Below are 12,769 nucleotides of genomic sequence, written 5' to 3'. Positions count from 1 at the left end.
CTCAATTTTTTTTAACCAGACTCCAAGGGATGGACCAACCATTCTGAGTCAATGGAAAGCTCAACTATCAGCTGGTACTGAGGACTAAGCCCTAAATTAAGGGCATTCCCACCTTCATTAGTGCAATATGAAGATATAGTGCATGACCTTGTCTCTCCTGTCTTGCAGAATCCAGCTCAACTAACTTAGCTCACCCACTCTAGGCTGCAGTCTGGTCTGGGGACACAGGCCACTCCAGAGAGTGATCTGTCCCATGCTCCTAGTGATGTCTCACAGGCAAAGGGCTGCAGAGCGTCTCTCGGAGGGAGATGAGATGAATCATCCTTTAGACACCAAGGTTTTCTTCCAATCAGTGAAGACTGGATTAGCATAGACATGCGATATTTAGACTGCTAGGGGGAGCTGAATTAAACAACATGCTTTACCTCATTGAGGTGGAACACACAGAGCTGTGACCCTCTCCAAGAAGACCAACAATGAAGAAAAAGAAAAATTACTGGTGGAAGCAAGCCATCTGATAGCACTTATACGTGCATACACAACATTGTGCATGCTTGTATTATCCTTTATAGGAGATGCCATACAAGCATGCTGCAGGTTACATAACTAAATTCTGCCTTCCCAATAAAACTAATACTAGTTACCCTGCAAATGTAACACTGAAAAAAACAAATATATCAAAGTGCAAGCTAACACTCTGCATACAGAATAACAAAATTCCATCAATAAACCAGGACTACAAAATAATAGCTGAGTGTCAAATGGCTGCAACAAAACTACAGTTTTGGAAATTAGCTTTTTATTTGCTTGGATTTCCACACTTGAATTTCACCAGAATATAGGTTCTTTTACCTCTAGTGTCAAATGCTGAGAAGGGCCAAGATGTCATTCTTTCCAGAGAACTTGCTCCAAGGGAACTATAAACAGCCATAAAGACACATTTCACACACAGTTATAGTTGTGAATCCTTTAACACATGGCCAGTTTGCATTCTCCTAGTGCATCCTTTCAACTCCTTCTCCCCATACCCAAACCAACAGTGCTAAGGAAGAATACCACACACCTCAAACTAATTCACTGTTCTTTCCCCCATGCCCTTACACGATTATTCTCTGCAATACCTGGTGCTTTGCTGAGACTCTGAAGCGCAGCCCAACAGAATGGAATGGGAGCTCCCATGGAATGACTTATTAGCAGGATTCAGTAATTCACCAGCTCTTTAGCCAGGGATGGGAACTGAACACACTTTCTGGGCCAGCCCTTGAAGTCTGCCAGCTTGGACTAAGTACATAATTTGAGCATAATTAATAATGGTATTACCATTCCTACAGTTGATTACACTCAGTTTTATATCCTGAGAAGGCAGACAAGAGCAGAGCAAAGAGCAGGCCAGCCATTTGTGTGATCAGGGTAAACCTGGTGCCAGCATCCTCAGCTGGGACCAGGTCATTTAGAAAAAGGAGCCTCTACATAACTCAGTTTTAATTTCTGCTCTGCAGTTCGTCTGAATTCATCTTATCTTAGCACTGTTCATTCATTTACTTACACTGAGGTTTGCTAAGTTTCACTTATTTGATACAGCAGCTATTAACATACCTAGAAATAATCAGCTCTGTTTCTGCTTGAATATACAGCCAGTTTTGTACCTTTTTTTAACATGAGGATCAACTGTGCAGTAAGTGTGGATATATATATTTTTGCCAATGCTATTTGGCTGAATTTCTTCTTGCTCACACACCACTACCACAGCACTACCTTGGGCATACACAGTATTTGGATTTACACAGCACAGGTATTTATCAGCCAACTGACACAGCAGAAGGTCAGTCTCGGAACCTGAAACCTTCCCATCAGTTGGCCTGCGGCTTGTTCTGTAACTTCTTTTACATTCCCCCTGATCTGATCCACAGTTTTGCCGATAATACACTGCTTTGGCACGTGACAGAAGAGAGGGAAGCCCTGCCAACGCACGCACAAATGCCCTAGTTTCATGGTAGTGGACCTAAAGCAGCTGTATTTTTCTTTTGTACTTGCCCCTTGATGCTGCCTGCCCACGTGGATGCTCCGACGCCAAGCAAACACACCGAGAAGCATTAGGAAGGGCTCCCTGTGATGCCAGCTTCTGTGAAACCTCTGAGATTCCCACATCTTTGCTACCTCCTCTCTGTTAAATTTTATTAAAACCATCAGGTGGATTCAAATCCTGTGGGGGAGGGATAAAACTGCATTATAATGTAAGATTTGTTTTCTTAGGAAAACAAATGAAGAGTCATGTCTCAAACCAGTTCAGGGGCCTGGTATAAACTGCAACTGCAGAAAAAGAGTTATGCAGATATAACCTGTCTGCACCTTCCTGTGAAGGCAAGGCCTTTATTAGCAAACCTGTCTTGACTGATGCAAAAGATGCTAGCCCAACAAATAAAGCTGTCCCTTGTAATGCAATTCATAGGGAACCTCTGGGTTTTCCAGAAAGCTGGGGAGGTGAGGGGTGAGGGGAGTGTTGGAGTTTTTGGTTCTGAAAACACTTCCTTTTGCCCAGACATAGCTTTTTCCATCCCAACAAAGGTGAGAGTTAGACACTTAGACTCCCTGGTTTTGGCATTCTCTACTTTGAACTTCTTGCCAAAAGATTCATCAAGACTAGCTTCACTCAATAAATGGACCAAAAAAAAAAAAACCCAAGTAACCAAGCGTTCTTTGGGGCAGTGGAACTAATACCCAGCACCCACAAGCCAGGAAGAAACATGGCATAGCAAAGGACAAACATAGAGCCTGCACTGAGAGTAGAGACATGCTCACACACAGCACAACTGAGCTCATAACAGCAAAAGAAATAAGCACAAATATTTTATTCTTAATGGAAAAAAACAAAACAAAACCACACAAAAATGTTGAAACCTGTAGAGTTGCTCAGAAAACCAGATTAGAGCAATGGGGTCACCCATCCCCATACAGGCAGGACAGGTGTCCATTAAACCTGCCGGGAGGAATGTGTATATTTATCAGCCAAGACATTTTCATCAGCTGTTCTGCCTGCAGGGCCGAGGCAAAGCTACCAGTAAAACACCAGCTGAGGACTGCACAGTGCACACAGGGGTGCAGGACACGCACTGAACTGGCCAAGTACTCGGCTAAACTGCCTTTTTCAGCAGGCCAAGTCCAAACCAAATCCTACCAAAGGGAAAATCCCACTCTGCGAAGGTGCCGGCCAGATCCCAAGAAGGTGAAGGACCCAACTTCTACCAGCTTGGACAAACCTAATAGTTTTCACTGCCATTTTCCCTAGTCAAGCCATCTTAAACTTGTGCTGCAGAGCTCACCTTACCTCTGGAGATTAAATAGCTTCTGTGATCATAACTGATCACTGGTAACAGCTTTAATTAACTCAAGCAAGTAAGAGAGATACCATGCGGTATTTCCTGATCTTTCCCCAAACAAGAGCTGTCACAGGGCGAAGCACTGTGGACCAGCAACGCTGTGTTTTGAAACACGTAGGTCCACTGTAAATTAAGTGCTTCTTGCTACAAAAATTCAAGTCACCCTTCTCTGAAAACTTTCCCTCACTCCTCCCAACAAGTCAGCGGCTCTGTTTAGACCTGGTCTATTTTCCAAATACTAATTTAGCTATGGACAATGGTTTTTTGCTCATCTGCCTTTGGCTAACAGACAGTTTAGAAATATCGCTGCTAGCAGTGGAAGTTTTAGTTTTGAATCAATAGAAAGAAGGCCTGAAAGTCACATACAAAACTGTAAGAGTACGGTCTAAGGCGAATATACTTACACAATAAAACCTTTACAGGGCGAAACACATTCTCAGGGGATTTTACAGAGTCACAAATACAGGGAAGGCAAAAAGCTGCTGAAGTCTTGGAATGAAGACATCAATTTAAATGAAACCAAGCACAAAATACATACAGCACTTAAAAAGCACAATCCTAAAAGCCCTGAACAGGTGAGAACAATTGTTATTTGGGACTAAAAATGTGACAAGAGTGCTGACAACTTTCCAGAGGACCTTCTGGTATTCTGTTATTGTGCTATGTTTGCTAAGAATTGTCCCCTAGTATTTTTCACTCAGTGCCAAGTTATGAATAGGTGCTGGGTGTGATGACAGTTCACAAAGTATTTGTTGAATTCAGACAAGGAGCACATATGCTTTTCAGCTATCTGTATTTGAGTAGTTTCAACTATACGGCTTTTTGAGAAGTAAACAAAGTCAACATAGCACCTGGCTAATTTTTATTTTTTTTAATCGCACTTGTTGGCTTGCAAGGTATTAGGAAAATCCTTCCTTTTCGCTGAGGAGAAAAAAGAAAGAGAGGAACTTTACTTTGAGCACAGCAGGGGCTGGTTTCAGAGCACTGGGGTGAGCCAGAGCAGAGGCTGCATGACCTGGACATGTTGCACTGGACTGTCCCCCGACACACACACGATCGCAGCAATAGAGGCACAAGGACTCTCGAAAGCCAACAGCTTTCCACCCGCTGCTCAATCTGACAGGGCTGCAAGCTCAGGAAATAGCCCATTTACTAACCTTGGCTTCTCTGCACCTCGTGTTCAGCTCAGCCAGACAAACCAGTGGAGCCCTAATAGCAGTATTTATCCTTTTGGCAAGTGAGGAGACATGGAGAAAGCAGGGAGGAGAAGACAGAAGACACCCCAGAAGAGGAGCAAGAAAAGCCACACACACAAACCAAAGGGTGTAGAGCACATTTTGCAGAAGGCGGAAACTCCAACATCCATTAGGACTCGCTGTCTAAGCAATAAGGGTTCCTGGCAGACACAATTGTCTTCACTGGAAAAAATGTTTGTTTTAATAAAGGACAGGGAGGAGAAAAAAAAAATGGTGAAAAGGAAGAGAGACATCAAAAGACCAGGAGCCATGCAAAAACAGGAGGCAAGGGCAGAGGCTGTTTGTCTTCCCCATCTATGGAAACACAAAGGCACATGCCAGGGAAATAGCAATAGTGAAGGGCAGCTCGGGACATCTGCCCTTATAGAGCTCAAGGAGAAACTCCTGCCTTTCCCCAGGAGCCCACAGACAGACCAACAGGGAGTCAGGCCATCCACGGGAGTACTTACAGTTGGCTACCGCTGTCTACAAGATGCTGCACTTGCCAAACACATGTTTTGATGGAAGTCACCTCACCCCAAATTTGTAACATGAACAATTTGGGGATTTCTCTTGAATCCAGGTGAAATAAATACACAAAAAACAATAACACTCCCTGCAACAGTTCATTCTAACATGATGCGCGTGTCTTATTTCCTACATATTAAAGAACAGATCATAAAACCTGATTATTACCAGCTTGGCCTTGCAACCAATTTTCACTTCGTAGCCATTTGAAGACAAGAGGTAGGTCCCTCTGAACTCTCACCTGAGCAGACTGACACTCGCCACTCTTGCTCTGAGTCCCAAACACTCCCCACAGGAACATCACTGTACCCCAGCAACAGGGCAAGACCAAGCCTGCAGTTATATGAACATGCAAAGGATAATGGAGGCTGCCATGGCTGTGCCAGCAGTTTCTGGTTAACCACACGTTCCAAAATGTATTGCTGTTCCAAGACAAATACACAAATAATGGCAGCATAGGTAAAAAGGTTTATAAAAATATGGCTTTCCACCGTTAATCAGTGGCCTATTAGCTTATTTTTGGAAATGATAACAAATAAAGTCCTGCCCTCTGTAGTAAGACAAGCAGTTAGAAATGTGGGGGAAAGCTTTTGTATCTGCTGATCAAGCAAAAGAAAACTTTTTTTCAGTCTGCCCTTCTGACTCCCATTGTATCAAGGGTTTGTCCTCCCTGCCCCATGACTGCAGCTGACACCAGGCCCTGGCTTCTATCATGAGTTGAAAAGTCCTACTCAGACTCCAAGATAAACTTGTCAATAGCAAGGCACAGACATTCGCATTCTTTCCCTACCTGCTTGTGAGCCTCAGCTGTTTGTCTGGGAGCAGCCCCCTGAAAAGCTTTTACTGAGGGAGAAAAGGAAAGAGGATGTAGAGGGCATTTCAAAAAAAAAAAAAAAGTTGGGGAGGGGAACCCTACAAAGACTGCAAAGAGAAAAAAAAATAAAACAGCCTGTCTCCATCAGGTCTTCCCAACAACCTTCTTTATCAGAGGTTCATTGTCAATCAATTAGCCAAGGCAGCAGGGGTCTGGAGGGAGGGGGGTAGCTCAAGAGACAATGGTCTGCCCTGTTGTATTACTATTTAATCACTTTTCCTAAATAAATAAAGCAGCCCTGAGGTGCTGTCATGTCAAGGGAATTTATAACAAAAAAACCCTTCATTTTTCATTGGTCATTACTTTTCCTTCCCTCCCACCCCTGCAGGACTAGAGAGGGTTATTACTGTAGCCTTAAGTTCCATCTTTGTGTTGCTTGCCTTTGATTCCCACTCGGACCTTGCCACTTTCTGGCACTAATTTGTTAGGCCGAACAAAGGAGGGATTTGTACCTCCTGTAAGGTCTCAATTAGGAAAGGCTTCTGCTGTATTATGTGCCATTGGGACAGGACACAAAGACGGTAATTACAGGAATTTGCACTAAATGGCTGAAGAATTCACAGCAAAACTTTTCTTCCTCCCCCTCCTCATCCTTTTCCAAGCTTACCCCTCCCAGCAGCCCTGGGGAAAACTGCTCTCAATGCCTGCAAGCTGTAATTATCAACAGCAGTCCCCTCAGGTTAAACAGCAGCCCAGGCTGAGCAGCAGCACCAAGTGCCTGCAGGGAGTGAGGAACCAGGAGAGAATCCCAGCTCGCTGGTGCATCTCCGAGGTCTCCTCAGCACAAACTCTTCTGAGCCAGACAAGCTTCCCCAGCTTCTCCCAGTTATAATTACAATTATTCATTTCTTTGTGATGTGGTAACAGCTACAGGTTCCAGCCGACTCTCAAAGAGCAACTCTAAGGGTCTCAGATGGCAAAGGGTCCGCTCCTACATCCATTCCCGTCCTCAGGTACAGGGAAATCCACTGGCTGGCTTCTCACAGACTCTCCGCAACTCACACTTCTTAGAATAAGAGCGTTTGTTCAGTTTTGCAGATCAAAAGGAGGCCACATGAGCGCTGGGAATGTCTCATGTGTATCAGAAAAGGACTCTGTGCAACCCTGACAAGGTCAGAGCACCTTATTTCTGCGAGGAATACATACATGAGTGAGTGCAGATGAATCGGCCAATGTTTGGGAGAGGAAATCCCCCCCTTTCCCACAGAAAACACTGCTCCCTTACTATAAAATGCAAGACTAAACATATTTCACACTGGAGACATGCATTTTGTTGCCATCCCAGGGACTCATATTTTTGAGGAGGTCACTGGGGATGCACGCTCAAAACTCTCCTGGACCTCAGTCACAGGATAAAGTAAAACTACAATATTTTCCTTTACTGAGCTGTGAATTAAAATAAATGAGGAGAAAGGCATAAAGTTTTAATGTCATCTCAGACATTAGCTTAAAATGAGGCTGTCAGTTCTGCTGTGTTCTGGAGTTTCACAAGGCTGTCAGCTGGGTAATACACCGGGCTGGATGCATATTGGGGATACTTATCTGACCCATTCCCAGAGTCTCCCTGCAGCTTTAACTCTCACAACTACCATTAAAGGTAAGACATGACCATTGTCCAACAGTGTTCAGATAATCAGAGTTTCAGCAGCAGTTTGCCACATAATTGCTGCCATGAAGTCACATAAACAGTTTGCAGCCAAGGACAGAACTGAATTCAGCTAGAAGCCCCAACATCATGACCAAACCATTAACTACAGTGAGGCCAATCTCCACCATGCTCCAGCTACCAGGCGAGCGCCACGCACTGCGGAGAAGAGAGCAGGAACAGCACCTGTGGGTGACTGTCGGAGAGGGGTGAACCCATCCGCACCCATGGCCAGTTCTGAGGGCACCCTAGTACTTCTGTGGCTCAGGTGTCCCCTGGGAGGGGTTCAGGCCAGCCAGCAGGTTCTGGGCACACACAGACCCCCCTCACAGCCATATGTGGTTCCAGATCAACAGGAGACCCCCACATCAGACAGCCACCCAGCCCAGAGCAAAGCGGGGAGGAGGAGGCAGGACCCTCACAGCTCCCATAACAGAGGAAAACCCTCCAGAAAAGATGTTTCTGATACAGCTGACAATTTCTAAGTGAACACAACTAAAGCCAGCCACACAGTACAATTTAGGCACAAAGTTCCCAAATTTGCTCCACAAAAGTGCCCTTTCTGAAGTAAAAGGACAAAGAACTGCATTCACATGGGTCCTGGCTGTTTTTACTTTATTCCCAAACTGGACAAAATCATGCTTTTGCCTCACACTAGGGTCAGCAGTCAAATTAACTGAGATTTACAACTAGATACAGAGGCTTAAGGTCATATTTTCACCCCTGCCTCAAGGGAAGAGCTGAGCAGATAAGCTCATGCCTGAACCTCAGTAGTAGAACACATTGCCAAATGATGGTGTTTCAGGGAAGCATATATGCTTTGAGGAGTCCCCCCAGAACACCCAGTGCTCAGCCCCCAAAACAACCTGAAGGATATGCAGTAATAAAAGGAAACAAAAGCGCTAGAAGTTGGAAAGTTGCTTTGTATCAAGAATACAAACCTCTTTGCTTATGGACCACCTTTCCAGTGTCCTGAAGCAAGAAAACAGCCCAAGCAACCTGTAAGGCAGCCCTGGCCTGTGTAGTGCTGTATGCTGCACGTGCAGGATCCAATGTTTCAGCACTTCTCTTGAAATGCAGGTGAACCCCTAAACATCACATAGGTTCTTCACATTTCACAGAGAGCAAAGGAAGGCTAACACGCCAAAGTGTCTACACTGACAGTGAGAGGCAGGGAGTAGCTGTGTGCTGCTAAAACACACGCCTGCTCTTTCAAGTGATTTTATTTTCCTGCAGAAGAGCGGCGGGTGCAAATGCTGCAGCCTGGTTTCTTACCTGCACACCTGAAGCTCTGAACAGTAAGCCCTCTCTCTAGGGACAGCGTGGTGAGGATGCTCAGGAAGCTGGTGGTCACAGATTGGCGCTTGCTCTTTCTCAGATCGTTTCCAAAGGGCCGATCTCCGGGTTTGTTCCTAAGTGTGACCTGTGGGTTCTGAGTTAAAGTTCTAGTAGCATTGGCTGCTGTTCTCAGTGCCTCCATCCACTCCTGGGCCCTATGACGAGTCTCTGCACGCAGGCGGAGGACATCTTGAGGAAAAATGACCTGAAAGCAAGAGTCACAGCCATCCTGAGTATCCGTCTGGACTGACAGGCACACATCAACATTGTAGCTCAGCAGAGGATCTTCATCAAGCCTACCCGGTTGGAATGCCATGAGATAAGACCTGTTCAAGACAAAAGTAAATGCCTTCCAGTTATTCTGAACAGTTAATCTGTAAAGAGTCCCTGATTTGAGAATATTTTGGTACTCTTTAGTGTTTTCAGTCAAATTCATGGATAAGAAGAGCTCCATGGGCTTCTCTAACAATCCATTGGTTTGGGAAAGGTCACTGTTATTTTCAGGCTTTGGCACATTCTCCAGTTTCTCCTGCTGCCTCGTGAAAGCAGGCACAGAAGTACGCACTGCCTCCCAGAGCGTCTGTCCCCAGTCCAAAGCCTCCCACGAGGACTCCGCTTTCAGCTGTAGCTGCGAGTTGTCTGACAGGATGGCGTCCACCACCTTGGTTTCAATGCAACCAGTCACAGTGACCCTTTGAAAACGCAAGAGTGGATACATGGTGGGAAGAGTCTGGTTGCCACTGCTGTCCAAGCAATACAAGTACAGTTTGTATGGGGAGAGCTCAGCATAACAGGTTTGCCAGTAGCTGTCATTGTCTCTTCTAACTTCTAAGTATCCCTTCTTCAGAATGTTTGGGAACATTGGCTTGTGTTCTGGAAGAAACAAAATGAGAATTGTTGCTATCAATTCTTTTAAAATAATAGTTTCAAATTGCTACATCATTCTGGTTTATACATCTCTCCTAGCCATACATGGTCTATCTGGAGGACAGGAAATAGCCTTCACCCAATAGGTTATAATTATCAAACACAAGCACTGACTCAACCTTTGAGCCAACAAGAACACAGCACTTTTTTGCCCAGAGGTACCAAAACACTTCACAAAAAAGGGGCAGGGAAACAGCGGGACAGAGAAACAAAGCGATTTTCCTGAGATTATCCAGGAGAATTGTGACAAAGCAACAAAACACCACAAGTCTCCCAGAACCTAGTCCAAAAGAGTACGATATTATCAAGTAATCTCTTGCGAATTAAAATAGATTTTGACAATGAGAAACAAACACAAATTAAAACAACACCTTGCAGGGAAACACCTCTTCTGCCATGGTCTCCCCAGGGGCTAAAGGGAAAGCACCTTCTCTTCCTCTGACCCCAGCTACTTCTCACACTCTTCCTCAGATGGTGGGGCAGTGCTCTCCCCACATTCTGACCACATTTCAGCACAAGCCAGGACCAGAACATGTTGCACGGTTCCATTTAATAGAGAGGAGCTTTGCTGATTTATGAGGATCTGGCTCAGGACTGGTAGACATGACCAAAAATGAAAAGGAGGGGGCTGCCCAGGCTCAAATATCTCAGTGCCCCAGTGCTTCAGATGCTTTGGAGCAGACGCGTCCACAAAGCCCGGCCCAAAGCAAAGTTGAGGGGAATTTTAAAACCAGCCCATATACAAGTAATTCTAGGCACCAATATGATATTAATTTAAATGGAGTTATCTAAAGCACTTCGGAGTTTTAAAAAATGCTTCTATGCAAAATTCGTTCCAGTCCGATTTGCACCGCTTCAGCCACCAATACTACATGCAAACGTCTTATTTTCATCTTGGCCTGGACATGTAGCTCTGCAATTTTTGCTGGTCCCTGTATAAATTCAGTGGCATTTGCTGATATGCTCCAACACCAACTTCAACACTTAGTAGCCCAAAACAGTGCAGCCTGAAGAGCAAGTTCTTGCTCCCATTTGATTTCTATTTTGCCTTTCCTGTGAGGGTACCTCTGACGGGTCCTGACTTACAAACAGTGGCAGAGTTAACAGACACAAGTGAAGAGGTTTCTGCCTCTGGTTGTCCATCTCCCTTGGATACTGCTATTCCCAAGCCCAGGAGCAAGCTCCTCATCCACTGACCGGCTCAACTGGTCAAAACAAACCCAGCATCAACTGACCTTAACGTGCAATTACAAAACACGCAGTGCAGGAGATGTTTCACTGGTGGGTTCTGCCCTCAAGCTGACAACCTTTGAAAGAGGGATTCGGCTGACAGCTGGAGGCACAAAATATTGTCAGCACCTCAGCTTAAACAGTTACTACTCACATTAACAGGCCACACTCTACCCAGTTTTAGACATGACCGCCTCCAAGTATACCTAAGATGTCTTCAATGCAGAGCTAAGACAACAGAAGCATCTGAGCTTGGCGAACCTCGGAAACAAAGAGCCAAAGATAAGCCTGTATAGAAGTTACTGCATCCCCACGTGCAATGGGCTTCCCAGCTAACACAGCCAGGATTGATGGCCATGCTGCTAATGGACAAGTCTATCCATCCTCTCAGGGGCACAAGGAGAGTCATTGACCAGAAGTATTTGAGGGACATAGGTGCTGTCCAAAGGGCTTCTGATTCCAACTGGTGAGAAAGCAGAACTTGGGCTGTAACCTACTGTCCAAGGAGATGCTCCTGTCCTTGGCTGAAAGTGTTGCTGTAGTTGGTTGTAAGAGTTTCATGTATGGGCAGGAGGAAGATTCAGGCCAGCAACAGTGTAAAAGCTTTGGTTACCTCTTCAGTGATGACCCACTTTAAGGATTTATAATGATTAAGTAGACAAGTTTCAGTTAAACTTAATGAACATGCATGAGAATTCATTGTTTTATATACTTAATAGAGCATGCAGACCTCATGGGGGTTAAAAAATGGGGGAAGGATGCTACCTCCCATCCACGTTAACAAAAAGGATGCACTTTGGTTTCACTTTTCCAGTTCAGCCTCAGCTTCCCCATGTTGCCCCCTTGCTCAGAATGAAGTCTGCATTTAACACTATGTTCAAAGTGCTCTACACGTCACCTACAAAGATTTCCTGTATATATGACTAAAATCAAAACAATTAAAAAATTGCTACTTTGGCAGTAGGTATGAGAAGGTGGAAAATAAATCAATATGACTATACCTTGCCAACAAATAAGCTACTCGAGAGTATTTCAGCTAAATATGAAAACAGAAAGCCTAATCTAAAACTCAGAATGGTAGAGAAAAAGCACATTTTCTTATCCCAAATGGACAGATACACTCATGCACACACACACACACACTAAAAGAACCAATTTTGTTCACCGCACATTTCTGGCCCTGACATTCATTAGTATTTCTGTGCTAACTCAAAAGCCATTAATTTCTCTGAAACCCACACTAATCCCTTTGTAGTGCAGATAATGGGCAGCCATTCTAGAGTCATCTTCCCTTTCTATTAATCCAATCAGGGAGGCAGCGCTTCTGCAGTTCCAACTGCAATCTCTCTCGCTTCCATCAAGTACAGATGACAGTTCAAGCTTCTCCATAATAAGACAACTCGTAACCTTCCCCCAGCCACCCCTCATTCATCCCCACGCAGGTTTGCTTGTCTTTTGTTGAGTTAGAGAAAGGCTGTCTCTCCCTGGCTTTCACAGAGCCGCCCCCCTCCTTCCCTTCAAGCTCCTGCGAATCGGCTCCACTGGCTTTCCTAACCAGGACAGAACCAGCAGCCAACTTGATTAAAATTAAAATGCCTCATATTGTTTAGGTCAG

At 44.8% G+C, this 12,769-nt stretch overlaps 1 protein-coding gene across 4 annotated transcripts in view; it reads right to left on the bottom strand.

The window, feature by feature from the left end:
• PLEKHM3 (pleckstrin homology domain containing M3) overlaps nt 1-12,769 on the bottom strand; it is a 97,603-nt gene that overhangs the window by 67,311 nt on the left and 17,523 nt on the right. For all 4 annotated transcript variants that reach the window (XR_010473776.1, XR_010473775.1, XM_065069398.1 and 1 more), the window contains one exon: nt 8,935-9,870. Coding sequence is in view for 2 of the 4 variants with exons in the window: in XM_065069398.1 (XP_064925470.1) it covers nt 8,935-9,870 (936 nt within the window). In the remaining 2 variants the exon portion in view is untranslated. The remainder of the gene's footprint in view (nt 1-8,934; nt 9,871-12,769) is intronic.

This window comes from Columba livia, chromosome 7 (assembly GCF_036013475.1).
Source record: "Columba livia isolate bColLiv1 breed racing homer chromosome 7, bColLiv1.pat.W.v2, whole genome shotgun sequence".
In the NCBI taxonomy this organism is placed as follows: Eukaryota; Metazoa; Chordata; class Aves; order Columbiformes; family Columbidae; genus Columba; species Columba livia.
The sequence above is the reverse complement of the archived record's forward strand: the minus strand, read 5'-3'. Positions and strand labels throughout refer to the sequence as shown.